Genomic DNA, 18,936 nt, shown 5'->3' on the forward strand with positions numbered 1-18,936 from the left:
CATTGGCAAGTGGATTCTTTACCACTGAATCATCAGGGAAGCCCAATAAGTGACCTTCAATGCTACCACTGTAATTGTTTTGGTGGCATCATTAACTGTGCCCATATAAGATGGCCAACTTAACTGATAAATGTTGTGTGTGTTCTAATTTCTCCACTGACAGGCCATTCCCCCATCTCTCTCAGGCCCCCCTATTCCCTGAGATCCAACAATATTGTTATCAGGCCAGTTAATAACCCTACAGTGGCTGCTAAGTGTCCAAATGAAAGGACAAATCACATGTGTCTCATTTTAAATTAAAGCTGAAAATTATTAAGTTCAGTGAGAAAGGTATATAGAAAGCTGAGTCAAGCCAAAAGCTAGGCCTCTTGTGCCAAATAATTAGCTAAGGTGTAAATGCGAAAAAAAAAAAAAAGTTCCTGAAGGAAATTAAAAGTGCTACTCCAGTGAACACAGAAATGATAAGAAAGTGAAAAACTTATTGCTGATATGAAGCAAGTTTTAGTGGTCTAGATAGATCAAACCAGCCACCACATTGTCTTAAGCCAAAGCCTCATCCAGAGCAAGGCTCTCGTGAGCTTTAAGGAAAGAAGCTGTCTCTGTTACATAAAAGTGCAAGATGAAGCAACAAGTGCTGATGTAGAAGCTGCAGCAAGTTATACAGAAGATCTAGCTAAGATAATTAACAAAGATGGCTACACTAAACATCAAACTTTCAATGTAGATGAAAAACCCTTATATTGGAAGAACTTTCACAGCTAGAGAGAAGTCAACAACTGGCTTCAAAGCTTCAAAGGACAGGCAAACTCTCATAAAAGAGATTAATACAGCTGGTGGCTTGACGTTGAAGTCAATGCTCATCAACCACTCTGAAAATCTGCAGGCCCTTAAGAACTATCCTAAATCTACTTTGATTGTGCTCAACAAATGGAACAAAGAGCCTATATGATTGCATATGTGTTTCAGTTCAGTTCAGTTCAGTCGCTCAGTCGTGTCCGACTCTTTGCGACCCAATGAACCACAGCACGCCAGGCCTCCCTGTCCATCACCAACTCCCGGAGTTCACTCAAACTCATGTCCATTGAGTCGGTGATGCCATCCAGCCATCTCATTCTCTGTCGTCCCCATTTCCTCCCACCCCCAATTCTTTCTAGCATCAGACTCTTTTCCAGTGAATCAACTCGACGCATGAGGTGGCCAAAGTATTGCAGTTTCAGCTTTAGCATCAGTCCTTCCAATGAACACCTAGGATTGATCTCCTTTAGAATGGACTGGTTGGATCTCCCTGCATATGTGTTTACAACATGGCTAATTGAATGTTCTAAGCCACTGTTGAGACCTACTGCTCAGAAAAAAAGAGATTAATTTCAAAATACTGATGCTCACTGGAAATGCACCTGGTTACCTAAGAGCTCTGATGGAGGTGTACAATGAAATCAATGTTTCATGCCTCCTAACACAATATCCATTTTGCAGCCCGTGGATCAAGGAGTCATTTCAACCTTCAAGTCTTACTAATTAAGAAATACACTATGTGAGACTAAAACTGCCATAGACAATGATTCTTCTGATGAATCTGGACAAAGTAAATGAAAAACCTTCAGGAAAGGATTCGTCATTCTAGATGCCATTAAAAACAGTCATTAAGAACATTAAGATGAGGTGACTCACGGAAAAAAGGTCAAAATATCAATATTAACAGGAGTTAGGAAGGACTTCTCTGATGACCCAGTGGTTAAGAATCTGCTTGCTAATGCAGGGGAGGGACATGGGCTTGATCCCTCGTCAGGGAAGATCCCACATGCTGTGGAGCAACTACCCCTGTGTGCCATGACTACAGAAGCCCACACACCTAGAGGCTGTGCTCCGCAGAAAGAGAAGCCACCATGAGAAGCCTGCACAGCACAGGGAAAAGCATGCCCTGCCCACCACAACCGGACAAAAGCCTGTGAGCAGCAACGAAGACCCAGTGCAGTCAAAAACCAAAATTCACTGATTAAAACAAACAAACGAAAAACCAGGAGTTGGGTAAAGGTCGGTTCCAACCCTCATGAATGACTTTGAGGCGTTCAAGATTTCAGGGAAGGCTCTTTGACATAAATCACAGCAAGATCCTCGGTGACCCACCTCCTAGAATAATGGAAATAAAAACAAAACTAAACAAATGGGACTTAATTAAACTTAAAAGCTTCTGCACAGTAAAGGAAGCTATAAACAAAATGAAAAGACAACCCTCAGAATGGAAGAAAATAATTGCAAATGAAGCAACTGACAAAGGATTAATCTCCAAAATATACAAGTGGCTCATGAAGCTCAGTATCAGAAAAACAAACAGTCTTCAAACAAAAAATGGGCAGAAGACCTAAACAGACATTTCTCTTAAGAAGACATACAGATGCTCAACATCACTCATTATTAGAGAAATGCAAGTCAAAACTACAGTGAGGTATCACCTCACATGGTCAGAATGGCCATCATCAAAAAATCTACAAACAATAAATCCTGGAGAGGATGTGGAGAAAATGGAACCCTCTTACACTGTTGGTGGGAATATAAACTGATGTAGCCACTATGAAGAACAGTATAGAGAATCCTTAAAAAACTAGGAATAAAACTACCATATGACCCAGCACTCCTACTACTGAGAATATACCCTGAGAAAAACCATTATTCAAAAACACACACGCAACATTCATCGCGGCATGGCCAGTACAGGGAAGTAACTTAGATGTTCATTGACAGATGAATGGATAAAGAAGTTGTGGTACAGATATACAATACAATATTATTCAGCCATAAAAAGAAATGTTTCAGCCAGTTGAACTGAGATGGATGAACCTAGAGCCTGTTATAGAGTGAAGTCAGAAAAACACAAATATCACATATTAATTTGGTGATGGACAGGGAGGCCTGGCGTGCTGTGATTCATGGGGTCGCAAAGAGTCGGACACGACTGAGCGACTGAACTGAACTGAACTGAACGCATATGTATGAAATCTAGAAAAATGGTACTGATGAACCTATTTGGAGGGTGCTAATGGAGACGCAGACATATAGAACAGACGTGTACACAGTGGGGGAAGGAGAAGGTGGGACGAACTGAGACAATAGCCTTGAAACATATACATTACCACATGTAAAACAGATAGCTAGTGGGAAGCTGCTATAAAACACAGGCAGCTCAGCCTGGTGCTCTGTGACAACCTAGAGGGGTGGGGTGGGGATGGGTGGGAGGGAGGCTCAAGAGGGAGGGGAGATATGTATACTTACAGCTGATTCATGTTGTCATAGGGCAGAAACCGACACAACATTGTAAAGCAATTATCCTCTAATCAAAAACAAATTAAAAAAGAAAAGATTTCAGTGAAGGAAATAACTGCAGATGTGGTGGAAATAGCAAGAGAATCAGAAACAGAAGTAGAACCTGAAGATGTGACTGAGTTGCTGCAATCTCATGATAAAACTTTCATGACTGCTGAGTTGCTTCTTATGGTTGAGCAAAGAAAGTGATTTCTTGAGATGGAATCTACTCCTGGTGAAGATGCTATGAAGATTGTTGAAATGACAAGGGTTTAAAATATGACAAAAACTTAGCTGGTAAAGCAACAGCAGGACTTGAGAGGATTGACTCCAGTTTTTAAAGGAAGTTCTTGCTATTAAACAGTACTGCATGCTACCAAGCAATTTCTTTGTGAAAGGAAGAGTCAACTGATGCAGCAAACTTCACTGTTGTCTTATTTTAAGTCATCACAGCCACCCAAACCTTCAGCAACCACCACTCTGATTAGTCAGCAGCCATCAATATCTAGGCAAGACTCTCCACCAACAAAAAGATTACTTAATGAAGGCTCAGATGATGGCTAGCATTTTAACAATAAAGTATTTTTTAAGCAATAAATTGTGGTATCCTACATGAAAATAAAAGGTACAAAATGTCTTATTCAACATAAAACTAAACTATTTTTTCTGGAGTACGTCTTGATCTGGGAAAAGGATAGATATGTTGGAAGAAAAAAAAGAAAAGAAAATACAACCCATTATTTAGTCCTATGCTGTTGAGCAGGGGATGACTTCAATGAAGTATTTTTTACTTAAAAGTATGCACATTATTTTCTTAGACATAATGCCATTGCACAATTAATAGATTACAATATAGTGTAAATGGAGCTTTTGTATGTACTGGGAAACCAAAGAATTCATTTGACTTGCATTACTGCAGTATTCACTTTATTGAAGTGCCCTGGAACTAAACCTCTAGTAACTCCGAGGTATGGCCCTACCTCCGAATGTGACTGTATTTGGAGACAGGGCTTCTAAAAAGGCAATTAACGTAAAATGCGGTCATATGTGTGGGCCCTAATTCAACATCACCAGTGTCCTTATAAGAAGAGAAGATTAGGACATGTGCATGTTCACAGTGAACAGGCTCTGTGAGGATAGAGCCAGTGACGGCCACCTGTTAAGTCAAGCAGAGAGGCTTCAGAATGAAACCAGCCCTGCCGAAACCTTAACCTTGGACTTCTAGCCTCCAGAACCGTGAGAAAATATATTTCTCTTGTTTAATCTACATGATGTGTGGTATTTTTTATGGTAGCCCTAGCTTTGCCAACAAAGGTCCGTATAGTCAAAGCTATGGTTTTTCTAGTAGTCATGTATAGATGTGAGAGTTGGACTGGAAAGAAGGCTGAGTGCCAAAAATTGATGCTTTCAAATTATGGTGCTGGAAAAGACTCTTGAGAGTCCCTCGAACTGCAAGATCAAACCAATCAATCCTGAAAGAAATCAACACTGAATATTCACTAGAAGGACTGATGCTGAAGTCGAAGCTCCAATACTTTGGTCACCTGATGCGAAGGGCTCACTCATTGGGAAAGACTGAAGGCAGGAGGATGATGGGGGTGATGATAGAGGACAAGCTGGTCAGATGGCATCACCGATTCAATGGACACGAGTTTGAGCAAACTCCGGGAGATGGGGAAGGACAGAGGAGCCTGGCATACTATAGTCCATGGGGTCACAAAGAGTTTGTCACGACTTAGTAACCGAATGACAAGCAAATTAATACAGATAGAAGCTTGATTATCCCAGGGCGGGGTGGGGGAGGGGCAAGGGGACTTAGAAGGTCTAACAGCTTTGAATTAAAAATGTCAATCTATTCCTCTGGTTTCAGTCCTTCTGCCTGCTCCCACCCTCAATGACAATTAGAAATTTGATTTTCTATGTCTTTATGAGGCTCTACAGCCTAAACAGGCTTGATCCTGTCTACAGATGCTCTGGTTCGTCTTTCTCAGTTCAGCTAAATTAGTTTCTGCTCCTTCAGTCACTTTCCACTTTTTTACCACCTTCCAAATTTTGTTGTTATCTTGAACCATCTCATCTCCTCTCTTATTCTTCCATCAATGGGACTTCAGGAAGAAGTAGAGATAAAGATATGTATTCAATGCGGTTTAACAGGACCACTCTTTCCGTTGAAGAGTTACCAGTGACCAGTCCAAGAAACAGAAACCTTCACTTCCCTCAAGGAGATGTGCTACTTCAGGCTACTAGCTGAAATCCACACTGTTAGTTCCAGAGTCTTCATGGAAACAGTAAGTGTCAATGCAAATATGCATATCCACATAACCATGAAAAATAGAAGTGGCCCCAAACAGTAAGAAAAGTGCCATTTAATGCTTAGTTGGTTAAGTTATATATTTCTATGTCGATTTCAAATTCAGACACCCGGGCACATTTCATTCTTTACAAGGTTACTTCTTGGGGATAAAAGCCAAACAAAAAAGCCCCGTATTTTTATAGTGTGAAGCAACCTAGGAGATACCACCAGTCATCTACCACAGTAGATTCAATGTGCTTTAGTGGCTCTGTATATTACATACAGTGAGTGAAAATCAGCAGGCAGGTTCAATTGATGGGTTCCTAGAAACCTGGTATTTCTAGGAACTTCTCTGGTGGCCCAGTGATTAAAAACCACCTTCCATGCAGGGGACACATGTTCGATCCCTGGTCTGGGAACTAAGATCCTACATATTGTGGGGCAACTAAGTCCATGTGGGGCAGCTAAGACCTGATGCAGCCAAATAGATACACATAATACATATGTCAATATACATATAAATTATATATATGTATATACATACGATTTTAAAAACAAACTTGATATTTCTGCCCAGATGCCAGAAGCAGCATTCTTCTCCCCACACCTCATTGTAAGAGATTTAACATCTGATGGCTGTTCTTCTCACTGCCTGGAGCCTTAAGTAGTGGGGGTTTGACACATCATATATCCAAACTGACTTGTCTTCACTCAGAGCACTCCGGGGATGAGTTGGCTATGGGGTAGCACCTAACGATTCTTGCGGAGTCAAAACGACTGAGGGAAAAAAAAGACATAATAAAGTAACAATTTGGTATCAAATACTAAAGTTTTAATTTAGGAAAATGGCATTGGCCATTATAATAGATGCTAAAAATCATCATTAAAATGATAACAGAAGTAAACATTAAAATGATAATAGAAGTTTTTCTCCCCTAGAAATTTAACTATAACTTTAATCTCATAAATGAAATAATTTAGTTTAAAAACACTAGCTTTTTCTCATCGCTAGCTTTTTACATGAGAATTTACTTTGTTGCTGCCACATAAAATGACATCAAACACTAACCTGTGCTGAAATTCCTAAAGGTATGACAAATAATGTAGCAGATCACAGGCTGTTTTTAAAAAATGCACTAACTGCTCCAATTGAGAATAATAGTCAACCATTATATAAACAGTCACTAGATTAGGAATAAAATAATCCAGACAGGTAAAATCAACTGCCTACCCCATGGTTGCTACCAGTTGCTGGAAAACTCCAAATTCAGCATAATTTACAATGACGGCTTTCAATGGCTACTGAGGTGCTGCTTCCTCCCGTCAGCATTCGGTACGGATGCGTTTCAAACTCTAACCTGCATCAGAATCAGCTGGAGGACTTGCTAGACACACAGACTGCTGTCCACCTCCATGAGTTTCTTGAGGCCTGGGGAAAGTTGGTGAATTTGCATTTTTTACAAGCCCCCAGGTAATCTGATGTTGATGGTCTGTCCAGGGACCACACATTGGGAATGACTGCTGCACTTAAGAGTTTATGGAGAAAGATGTTTGAGAAAGAGAGAGAAGTACATTCTCATATTGGGTGTGGCAAGGTTTCATAGTCACTTAGAACTATTTTGCCAACAGAATCAAAACAATTGGGTAACCTGGGGCTTCCTTGGTGGCTCACTGTAAAGAATCTGACTGCCAATGCAGGAGACATGGGTTTGATCCCTGCTCTCGGAAGATTCCACATGCCGTGAAGCAACTAAGCCTGAGCACCACAACTTGAGCCTGTACTCCAGAGCCCAGGAACTACTGAGCCCACACATGGGAATTACTGAAGCCCATGTGCCCTAGAGCCTATGTTCCTCAACAGAGAATCCACCGCAGTGAGAAGCCCAAGCACTGCAACAAGGAGTAGGCAGCCCCCAGCCCAACCCCTGCAACTGGAGAAAATCCCGTGCAGCAATGGTGACCCAGCACAGTCAAAAATAAGTAAATAAATAAATAGTATACACATGGCTGAGTCCCTTCACTGTTCACCTGAACTATCACAACATTGTTAACCGGCTATACCCCAATGTTAATACAAAATAAAAAGTTTAAAAATAAATAAAAATTTAAACTTCAATTGGGTAACAGAGTTAACTTCATGGTTGATGATTTTAAATTGTTCACGAGGACCTTCTCCTTCATGAATCTAATCAAATAATATAGAAGTAGGTAGTCAAACAGGGCATACTAAGCAAAGCAGTCAAGGCTGAGTTATTAGATACTGGTGAGAAAGAAGGGAATCTTGGGCACCACTGACCAAAAAAAGGCAAGGTTTCCTCATAAATTCTAGTTTTGTTTGCACAAACAGATTTGGGACAGTTTGGTAAAAGTTTTTGGATGGTTTTGGAAATGGCTTCAGATTAAAGACGGTAGATTGACCCATACTTGTTTATGTTCATTGTCTCCTGAAAAGGACAGTAAAGGAAAGTAAGAGAATAAATTCACAGGGACAAAGAGGATGGAGGTGGAGTCATCTGCAAAAGATAATATCTCAACACAATTCTGTAAGATGGGGATGAACGGAAGAGTAGAAATTGGTTTAACAGAACATCAGAAACTACTCTAATGACATCCTAGAGGTCAGTATAGAAACAGTCCAAGAGATTATTCTATAAAACACCAGATTGGACCAGGTCTTGGAGATACCAGAGATCACGAGAGAGATGCTGAGAAGAGGTCGCAGGATCCCAGAAGTGAGAGAGAGGTGGGAGGCTGAGAGCTGAGTGAATGTGGATATTTGGACTTGTTAGATCCTCAGGTCCCCTGTCCCTCTTGCAGCCAGGTGATTACAATGACAGTAGGAAATACAGGAGAGAGGCTTGTGCATCCGGCAGAAAGAAGGGCAGGAGTAAGGCACCTACAGGAAAGAAAGAAACTGCATACTGAGCAGTGACTGCTCTGGATCTCTTCTGACCTGTTCTGAGAATACCAGCAGCCAGGTGAATGTGCCTTCAGTCAAGGGATGGCAGATATTTCTCTTGAGATGATGAAGAGCCCAGAAGAAAAGACATCTAGTTTCTGATATTTGGGGAATCTTCCTAAGGAAGGATAAACTTTGAACACGATCACCACACAGCAAGCCCATCAGTGAGCAAGAACCCTTCCTCCCTACCCTATGTGTAGTTTCCAGAGGGGTTTTAAGATCTCATTCTTAAGTATGAAGCGACAGTCAAAGTTTTGCAAAAATTTGATGAAAGCCTCCAACATATTGAAATTTCAGAATATTAGGTAACCAAGGCACATAATTATGAAATCTCAGAATAATAGAGATAAAGAGATTATTCTATGAGTTTTTAGGAAGAAAAATTCTAGGTCACAAAGGAATGGGAATCAGGATGGCATCAGAATTCTCAATGGCAACATTGGCTGCTAGAAGATAAAAGAGAAATTTTTATGAACTTATGAATGAAAAATTTCAACTTAGAATTCGACACTTGGTCAAACTCTTTCAAAAGAAAGAGTTGGGGAAAAAAAGAAAGTTGAATAAGTTTTACCTTCTGAACCCATTCTTGGGCTACTATTGGAACATATGCCATGGAAAAAATGAAACAGCAAACAAGGCAAAAAGTCACAGGACAGAGAAATGGGGCTCTTACTCTGGAGATGCAGGATTGTCCCAAGATGACAACTGAGTAGCAGGTCCAGGGAGGAACTCGTCTCCATTGGAACAGAAGGGCAGTGGATTTTTGGAGGGATGTTTGGGGGTGTGGGGGGTAGGATTGATTGATCATTTGAAAAATAAATGTGACAATCATTTTATAGACATGTTGTAGAAAAAAAATATCAGATGGGAAACATCACAACTAAGTAAATAGATAAAAGCTTCTTTTAAAAATAAGAAAACAAGCATAGTACAGTAGTTGGTTCTGTTGTGTATTTGCACAGTCACTAGCTACTTGCTATGCCTAAGTTGTGAAAGAGATACATTGGAAGAATGGTGGAAGATGAAACTGGAGGGTTTGAAAGAGCTAAGTCCTTATCTAAGGCAACAGGTGGTCAAAGCACCTGTTATCAAAATTGATAAATCAAGAGATAGCTGCATAAATTATTAGAAATAGGAAGGTAATGACAGAATAGACAGCTAAAAGTGGAATTTGGTAGCTTCTAGACAGGAGGTTAAGAAGGTACATGAAAGTAGGTATTGCATTACCTTAAAGTATTGTATTATCTTTAAAAAGATAGCATGCGTGCTTATACTGTATTTAAAAAGAAAAAAAATCCTGAAATTCATTTGTTGAGAATGAAACACGGAGCAGCCAAACCTTACCTCATAATGTCATGTGCAGGAAATATATGATCCATACAGATTAAAATGGAAGTTGTTTTATCTCTGCCAAGATAGTATTAACTCGAAATAAATTATGATAAAATTTCCATGCCTTCTTTATTCTACAATTAATATGCATGGGCTAGATTACTGTCAGAATTTACACAAGTACTCATTGGAAGAACTGGTTATAAATTACAGGTTTGCAAATTCGCTGATCTCAACCAGGGGCAACAAAACTGCAAAAAGTCAGTTTCATCCTGAATTGTTTCCGTAGCAACCATATTAAGCTGGAAGAATAAAGCACCTTTGTAGTTGCTGCTTCTATTGAATTACAATGTAAATGTTGATGCCTGCCTGGAAACGTCAAATGACAACAGGTTTTATGGAAGGGATTCAGTGGTTTGCAGCTCTGCAATCTTGGGCTGTAGAAGTGAGATGGAAGAGGTGCGCCTGAGCCATTTTAGTGTCTTCAACCAAATTTCTTCATCTCATCAAAACCAGCCACTCCCTACCCGCCGAGGTCAAGAAAGGATGCTGCTGCTGCTGTTCAGTGGCTAAGTCGTGTCTGCTTATCTATTTATATGTCTAGCCGTCTACCCTATCTTTTTCACATTGGGACATGACATGTTGTTTGTTGTGGATAAGAATGTCAAAAATGCAATTACGTAACTGACTTGGCGATCTTTGTGCTTTTCGCCCCCTCGGAGCACAATGTAAACTTCAGTCCCATACTCTTCTGACACTGTCCAACACTGTCCAACATTGTCCTCTTAATGTGGGTATTAAAAGCCTCGTGGTTGTGCTGCGCATTTGATTCCGGTTGGCTTGGGACACCTGAGTTCAGCTTTCCTTAGTCCTTCCGTTCGACCCACAATCCCTAGTGGTTGCAGGTGTTGGGTTTTGTTTTGTTTTTTCCTGGTTAACTTCTCTCCTTCAAGGTCCCTCAGCCCCTCACCCCAGGCCGGCCTCCGGGAAGAAGGGGAACGTAGCACGAAGTCTGCTCCAAGCACCGACCCTCAGCTCCCACGGCCCGCCGCTGGGCTGCGAGCGTGCGGCCGCTCCACGCAGGTAAACTTCGGAGTGAGCTACCTGCACTTGGAGAAGGGCCTTACCTGAGCGCGCCTCTGCCAATGGCAGCTCACCTGAGGGAGCTCCGCAGCCAATCACCGTGCAGCTCGTCCCTCGGGCTCGTACCCTTTAGTGAAAGAATTCAGCTCCTTGCGAGAAAGTTACCTGTGGCCGCCCAAGTCCGCCACTTTCTGCTCTGTGGCTGCCCATTGCCACGATCCGGGAGGGACTCCGCGCCGCCCGGCCGCCTCCGAGCTCGGGCCCCATGTGAGGGGGCCCCCCCCTTATCCCACCTTTCCGGCTAGGTGAGGGCGCGAGCGGGCGAGCGAGCGAGAGTGGTGAGGGGGGACGGAAAAGCAGAATTACCTGTAGCTCTTGTTCTGCCATCTCGGGCGCTCTCACACACCTTCACCTGCACAGACTTGAAAGTCCAGTTTCACCAGAGGCTGAGGCTCCAGGAAAAGGGGAGCGAGTTCATTGGATCAAACATGTCACAAGAGTCGGACAAGTAAGTGGATCACACGCGCCGGCTGCTGCTACTACCACTTTGGGCTGATGGCAACTGGTTTGTTATTTTTTTTTTTAAGTTGCTATTGTTTTTTTTTTTTTTTTTTCTTTCTTTTTCTTTTTGGTGTATCCAGACTTTTCCAGATTATGTTTCTACCCTGGTTAAGGGGAGAAACCCTGCAAGAATGTGAATGTTTAATATCCCCTTTGGGCCTTGATAGTAAAAGTAGGTTTTCCTCTTTCCTTCCTCCCTTTACGAATGATCTCAGCCCCGGTCTCCCAGGACGAATCCTTGGATATTGGCAGAGGTTTCGGTAGAAGAGGGCGGGAGGCCTCTTATTCCCCCTCTTTTAGTTGCTCCCACCGCTTCGGGCTCCGAGGGCCATTTGGAAAATTCAGCTGCGTTCCTTCGACCTGCCCAAAGGGCCTGCTGGAAAAGCGGGTCTTGGCGGCTTTTGTGTGAGCGCAACAAAGAGCCTTTATCCTGAAAGCAGAAACGGCCATCTTCCCGCACCGGGCCGGACGGTGTGCGTGTGTGCGCCCCCGACGGGAGGCCGGGCGCCAGCCGGCCGGGGTCTCGGGGGCCGCGGGCGCCGAACCCACCCCCGTCCCCCGGCCTCCCCGCCCCCGCTGCCCGCCCCGCATTGCTTGGCCACCTTACGCAGGTGCGGGAGGACGGGGGCCTTTCGGAAATGAGGGGGATCGATTTGAGGCCCGAGTTTGTGCTACGGTTGGGCGGAAGGGGCGCGTGCGACTTATGGAGTCACCCCCCGCGCCCGGCCGGCCTCCGCCGCCCCGACGGCCGGGGCGCCGCGCGCTGCAGGCCGCCACCTCAGGCGTGGCTAGCGGGACGGCGCGGCTGCGCCTGACCTCCCCGGGGGACTGTCGCCTGGAAAGGCGGGGAGCCCGGCTTCCCGCGCCTCCTGAGGCCGGCCGGGGGGCGCGTCCGCCCCGTCCGGGACGGGAACTCGAGACGCACCGGGGCACGGCGGCCGGAGCCGCGGGGCGCCGGGCCCGGGTCCGGTCTGGTCCGGGCGGCCTCCCGGCAGGCCTGGCCCCCGCCTCCGGGCCGGCTTTGTGCAGGCTGGGGGAGGTGGGGCCGAGGGCGGGAGCGAGGGGGAGCCGGAGGTGGGTCCCGCGGCCTTTCCTGGGATTCGGTGGCGACACTCCCTTCCCCCTCCTGTCGGGCGCGTCCCCGGCTGAGAACGGGCTGCGTCCTATTGGAGTGCGTAGGGGCCACCTTCCCGCCTTGCCCGGTCGCTTTATCTCGGCGGTGTGGCCACCCCAAGGAGACCTTCCTCAGGGCGCCTCTCCTGCCCATGTGGCCCTGGACCTTCTCGGATTGAGGGACCTTGAGACGGGAGCGCGAATGCCCCGCGGACCTACCCAGGGATGGAGGGGACCGTCCCCAAAATTAAGCCCCGGGTAGGGTAGGAGTAGCTTACATCACAGGCTAGCATCTTAAAAAAAAAAAAACAAGCTAGGTATTAGTACCACTTTACTCACTGGAGAAAAACTAGCTGCTGCGACTATACACCGGAGGAATGGACCTAGTTGCAAACGACGAGAAGAGGGCGGGAGAAGGGTAGGACCGGGGAAGTGATTGAGTGTATCCTTGTTTCCTCCCCCTAAATTCTTTCTAACCTTTAAGAACTCACTACTCCAAGTATGAAAACTTCAATAACCAAAAGCCGAGATGGCAGCAGGGTTTGTTTTTTGTTTTTCTCTTTTTGGTTTGTTTTCAGCTTCTTGTCAAAAATGGTCGCAAATCTAGTGAATATTGGATAAGACTTACTGTAATTCCTTAATTAAATCATATAACGTTGGTCGCACCCCTTCGTTTTGTGATACAACGGGACTCGAATTTAGGGTGAAATCAGATGGGCTTATATTTTAATCGGTTGTACTTAGCACCAATAAAGAATTTATTTAGTATTGAAGATAAGTTCTAATATAGACAATAATGTTAACTTTGGTGACGGACAGTAACTACATTTATTGTGTGAATAATTTTGTAATGTATTAGTCCACAGGCTTCCCAGGTTGCTCAGTGGTAAAGAGTCTGGGTGCCAGTGCAGGAGAATCAGGAGACATGGGTTCACTCCCTAGGTAGGGAAGATCCTCTGAAGGAGGAAATGGCAACCCGCTCCAATTTTCTTGCCTGTAAAATTCTATGGACAGAGGAGCCTGATGGGCTACAGTCCATGGAGTAGTAAAGATACAACTTAGCCACTGAGTGTGCAGTATATAGACATCAAATCACTGTGTTGTGTACTTGAAACTAATAGCATATCGACTGTGAATTATATATCAGTTAAAAATAAATTTAAAGGAAGATAATAAGTTCAGAACACTAGCAATCTAGTTTACTGTGATACATTACCAAATTTCTATGGATAAAACTATCTAGGGTTATGTATACTTACATTTAATGAAAGCAACTTTTATCTAGTCATGGTTTCCAAGACTTCATTTTGTTTCTGGGGAAAAGAAATACTAACAATACCCCAAAGAGACTGTTGAACCCCATTCGCCTCTCTTTGATGGGACTATGGAGAAATGCTTGACATTAAAAAATGATTTTTGGATCGTTTTTGCAGATTCTAGCCTCACTTTCTTAATGTTAATATTCTAATGGAGGGCTGTTAGGATGGGTCCAGGTTTTTATGAGCTTGAAGCTTATGCAATTGTGTGTGTTAGGTGGAGTAGGGGTGAGCTCTCAAAAGAAAAAAAAAAAAAAAACCCACATACATGAGCCTGTTTTCTGGAGCTTCCTGCCAGAACAAACGGGGATCCTGAAGCTTGAACTTGATCAGCTTCACGGTAAATCTGTGTAGGAGGCCTGTCTGTATTTTCTGGAACTAACCTAAAAGAATAAACACAGGATTTTTTTTTTTTTCCTATAAACCCATCAAAGTGTAGGTAAGCTTTTGGATAGCACACGAAGATAATTCCAGTTAGCAAGTCTGGACTGAAGTAACATCATCTTTTTTATCGCTGTGAACTTTTCAGATGCAAACGATCTGCTTTTTATGTTCTGCAATGTTGATGCTATCGCTATTTAAAACAAAGTATTTTTAGGACAGTTTGTCTTTGTACATATTTTAAATTTTTCTACTCCCCCTTTCTAACATTTTATGAAGATTTATGGTCTTTGTCAACAAGCATGTATGTTCTAGCAGCACAGTGATGGATTTAGAAACTCTTACATTACTGCCAAAATATTCAGAATATATATGATTTATTTGAAACCCACAGGTGTTTTTCATTACCTGTATGTGTTTTCTGATTACTTACCATTTGCAACACATTCAGATAGGTATATAGGAGAATAAAAAGATGCATAATGTGGGCTATGTCACAATCCAGCAGAAGATGAGACTTGAACAGATATTATAAAAGTCCCCCTTCTCTACCCATCCCACTTTAGCCTTAGGGCAGTTACCTTTAGTCATTCGGGTGCATTTTATCTAGGGAGTCCAGCCATAATTCTAGAAAGAAAAATAAATTTATAGATGCCTTATGTGGGAAAACTTTCAATTAATAGGGTGAAACATTTTAATTAATCTTTCTATTCTTTGGTTTTATAAATGTATATGTTTCTATTTGGCTATATACTTTTTTTTTTGACCATGCCACGGGGCTTGCAGGATCTTAGTTCCCTGACTAGGGATAGAACCTGGGCAAGGGCAGTGACGATGCAGAGTCCTAACCACTGGATTGCCAGGGAGTTCCCTAAAATATCTTTTAAAAGTCACAAACACCAAGTTAACCATATCTCCCTCAAAGCACTAAAAACACCCATTCATTTATTCAACAAATATATCTTGAGTGCCACTATATACTGAACAATGCCCTTGGTCCTGGCATTGAGATTCATTAGTAAATAGAACAAACTCCCTGCCATCATGGTGGTATCACTGTAGTGCTAGGAAACAGAGGAAATCTATAAAGAAGTAAATACATAACAAGTTAGATGATGATAAATGCTACAAAGGAAAGCAAAACAGGCTATTGCAAATAATGGGAATTATGTTATATGAGGTGGTCAGGGGTGGCCTTTCTCATGAGACGACTTTTGAGCAGATAGCTGAAGTGAGGGCTCAAGCACTGAAGATACTTGGGATACCAGTGTTATAGGAAGGTGGGAGAGCAAGTGCAAAGGCCCTGAGGTGGCAGAGCGCTTAGCATATTCTCGGGTCAGAAAGGAGCCCAGTGTGGGTGAGTCAGAGACGTAGACAGACAGCGGTCCCATTAAGTAAACTAACATAATCAACTCCTGACTTAATAGTCCAGACACTTGTACACTCAAAACCAGACAACACTATACTTATAAATGGTCTTGGCAGTCAAGAGGCTAGTAAATAAAAAATTAGCCAATAGTGTCATCTTGTTCCTTTCCTCAGATATCACTAGTTTAATGGCTAGAGTCCAGTGTTAATCTTGCCTGCAATGGATTAAATCTTGCACATGTCTTAATTTAGGGATGAAAAAAATGTCCACATTCTGAATGACCCTGGGGAATTAGAACTGAAGGAGAGGGACCTGCATGGTATTGCTTTGACATTCCTGTCTAAACCTCTTATTTTAAGCTGCCACCCTTCCTGGCTATCTCAACTCTAAATTGTGTATGTGTGTTAGTCATTTATTTGTGTCCAACTCTTTGTGACCCCTGAACTGTAGCCCGCCAGGCTTCCCTGTCCATGGGATTCTCCAGGCAAGAGTACTGGAGTGGATTGCCATTTCCTTCTCCAGGGAATCTTCCTGAGCCAGGGACTGAACCTTGGTCTCCTGCATTGCAGGCAGATTCTTTACCATCTGTGCTGTAGAGGAGTCCCAACCCTAAATTAACCTCCAGCAAAATAAGGCTTGCCCTTTCTCTTGCCCTCATTCAATTTCTGCAAACCTGTATCTGTCAGAAAACAGACTGGTCCACTGTGTTCAGAAGTGAGACACTACAAACAGTGTGCTTTCCTTAGTTTTGCATTTTCAGTGAAATAAACCAATATACAGGCAAAATTAACCTACCTGAAAAATAAGAAACTGCTAGACAATAATACGAAAGTCTAGATTGATTGGGGAAAAAAGGCTGAAGATAATCATGTATGTGCTTAGTAATAGGAATGTCCGTAGGAATTCTTTAAATCACTGCAAACTCATCCGATTACAAAAATATCACCTGAGGCACTTTGGTAAAACTACATTCCATGTGCCCCACCCCAGAGCTGTGGGGAGAGGGGCCAGGGCATCTACATTGGATTATTTAACAAACTAATGCTTTAAGTGAATACTTTAATAAATTCAATTCATAAGCAACTTTTCTGGTGTATATTCGCTTATGTGAAATGAAGTCTGTGGGCTTTGTCTCAGCTTCAGTATTACTACTTCTAAATGATTAGCTTCTAACATTTAACTTGGACTGAGCACTGAGCGACTGAACTGAACTGAACTGAAGAGTTTTTTGGAGAAGGAAATGGCAACCCACTCCAGTATTCTTGTCTGGAAAATCCCATGGACGGAGGAGCCTGTGTAGGCTACAGTCCATGGGGTCGCAGAGTTGGACATGACTGAGTGACTTCTCTGTCTTTCTCTTTTCTAAGAGTTCTTCGTTAAGAGTTCTTAGGCCTTCTCTCAATGTCATTTACTTTCATTGTTTTGCTGAACTGTCCCTTTTGGAAGAATGGGACCCTTCTGACAGGTCATAAATTTCCAGATCTGCTAAGCACCTGATTTGGAGTGATGTCACCCCACGGGGGCTTCTGCCAGGCCCAGAGCTAAAAGGTCAAGCTCAGATTTTAGGATGGACCCCACTCACTAGGGAGCTGAGTTGGAGTTAGAAGGCCAACCTCATCCTTCCATAATTTCACATTACAGCACAAAATTGGTGTTCCTTTTTCTGGGCACAGTTATTTCGTTAAAATTAGGTTCTGTTTTATAGCACAAAGTCAAAAATAACAAGTTCTGATCTGTATGATCTGATGTTGGTCCTTGGTGAAATATTTAATGGGATGGTGGTTGCAGTTTCATTTCTAGGGCTGCTTTAAGTATTTAAGTAGGCTGCTTTAAGATGGTAGCTTTAAGTATTACCTTGATAAGATGGCACTAGGCCCTCTGTTGATCTGTAATTAGATCCTATTTTAAACTGACTGCAGCGACTAGGTCACTCAAATACACCCAGTGCCATCTGATTTAAAGGAGGATTAAAAGTCAGTGCTACAGCAGGGCTGAAGAGCTGTATCTAGCAATTTGTACCATATTCTGCAAAATCAAAAAGAGAATTTAAACATATAGCCAAGTAAGTCAAACATACTTAAAAACATTTATGCAAAAACATGATCAAAGAACCCCACGAAGCATTTGTTTAAAATCTACAGATACTTTAAACAAGATTATTATTTTGATGTTAGGTTATTAAAACTAGTTGTTAAAAAGTCTTAGGTAACTCAGACAAATGCTTTGGTTCCTCTCTGTGACTTTGATACAACTAGGCATGCATTTCAGGTTATTAAAAAATAAACAATTTGGTTAAATAGTATTTTCCCTCTTATTTGATCCTGAGTCTGACACAGTATTTTTTCCCAATTTTCCCCTCCTTCTTTCCCTTCCTTCCCTTCCTGGTCTGTCTCCTGATGCCACTTTCCTGATTTTTTTTTCCTCCCATATTACTTGGTAGGAATTGACACATGCATATCTTCTGTGCAGAGAGATAAATATGAATCTGATTTTAGACGTTCCTTTAGTCAGTGAACTTTGCTGTGTTCTTTTAGCCTTGTAAGCATCAGCAGACCATCCTTGTTACCTGAGCCAAGAGTTAAGATGATGGCTGTAGATGATGCCACCCTATCTAGTTCAAGTCAACTGAGTTTAACCTTGGGAAATGTTTACTTTTAACTTCTTAGTTTAAGGCAAGCCTTGCCCTAGAGTCCTCACTCATGATCCCCGCCATTCACTTTGGGGTGTGGTTACACTCTTCCTTTTCAAAAGGTATTCAAGGATTCCTGCTCAATTATAAAAACATTAGGTCTAAGCTGAAACAGAATAGTGATTGGTTTGGCAAACGTGTCCAGGAAAAATTCCTTAGCGAGCAGGAACAGGCTGAATAGGAATTTCTGCTTCGGGCCACGAGGATGAGTGGGTTGCTTAGTAACAACAACATATACCTAGGAGTCCCTCAGACAGCTTCACAAGTCTTCAAATTTAGGCCTCCAAAATTCAGATTCATTCTACCCTCCACGTGCTTTGTGTATTTCCATCCACTAAAGTAGTCCTTAGTTCCATTTTATTTATTTATCCGACCATCCATACATCCTATATCCATCCATCACCAGAAAATTACAGTTTGTGCCATGTCCTTTAATGGTCTATGGTAAAAAGGACTGGACTATAAAGGGGCAGGTTGGATAGAAACAGAAAGTACCACCTTAGGGATTTACCCCCACGTCCCACCCCCATTTATACT

At 42.6% G+C, this 18,936-nt stretch overlaps 2 protein-coding genes and 1 non-coding gene across 9 annotated transcripts in view; 2 read left to right on the plus strand and 1 right to left on the minus strand.

The window, feature by feature from the left end:
• LOC148775223 (uncharacterized) overlaps positions 1-11,357 on the minus strand; it is a 58,508-nt gene extending 47,151 nt beyond the window's left edge. For all 3 annotated transcript variants that reach the window (XR_016039338.1, XR_016039337.1, XM_088844704.1), the window contains exon 1: positions 11,136-11,357. Coding sequence is in view for 1 of the 3 variants with exons in the window: in XM_088844704.1 (XP_088700830.1) it covers positions 11,136-11,357 (222 nt within the window). In the remaining 2 variants the exon portion in view is untranslated. The remainder of the gene's footprint in view (positions 1-11,135) is intronic.
• On the plus strand, positions 6,224-6,371 carry LOC129560585 (small nucleolar RNA SNORA79). The gene has a single exon (XR_008686814.1). It is a non-coding gene; the product is annotated as a small nucleolar RNA SNORA79 (small nucleolar RNA).
• Positions 11,146-18,936, plus strand: part of GRHL2 (grainyhead like transcription factor 2) — a 175,193-nt gene continuing 167,402 nt past the window's right edge. For 2 of the 5 annotated variants that reach the window (XM_055432069.2, XM_055432070.2), the window contains exon 1: positions 12,896-13,062. In XM_055432069.2, the coding sequence (XP_055288044.1) occupies positions 13,022-13,062 (41 nt within the window). In that variant the 5' untranslated portion in view covers positions 12,896-13,021. Of the gene's footprint in view, positions 11,276-11,343; positions 11,536-12,895; positions 13,063-18,936 lie in introns of those variants that run through there. The other 3 variants (XM_055432073.2, XM_055432071.2, XM_055432072.2) reach the window with 3 other exon arrangements.

This window comes from Moschus berezovskii, chromosome 16 (genome assembly GCF_049115385.1).
Source record: "Moschus berezovskii isolate FMDL1 chromosome 16, NW_MosBer_1.0, whole genome shotgun sequence".
Classification (NCBI taxonomy): Eukaryota; Metazoa; Chordata; class Mammalia; order Artiodactyla; family Moschidae; genus Moschus; species Moschus berezovskii.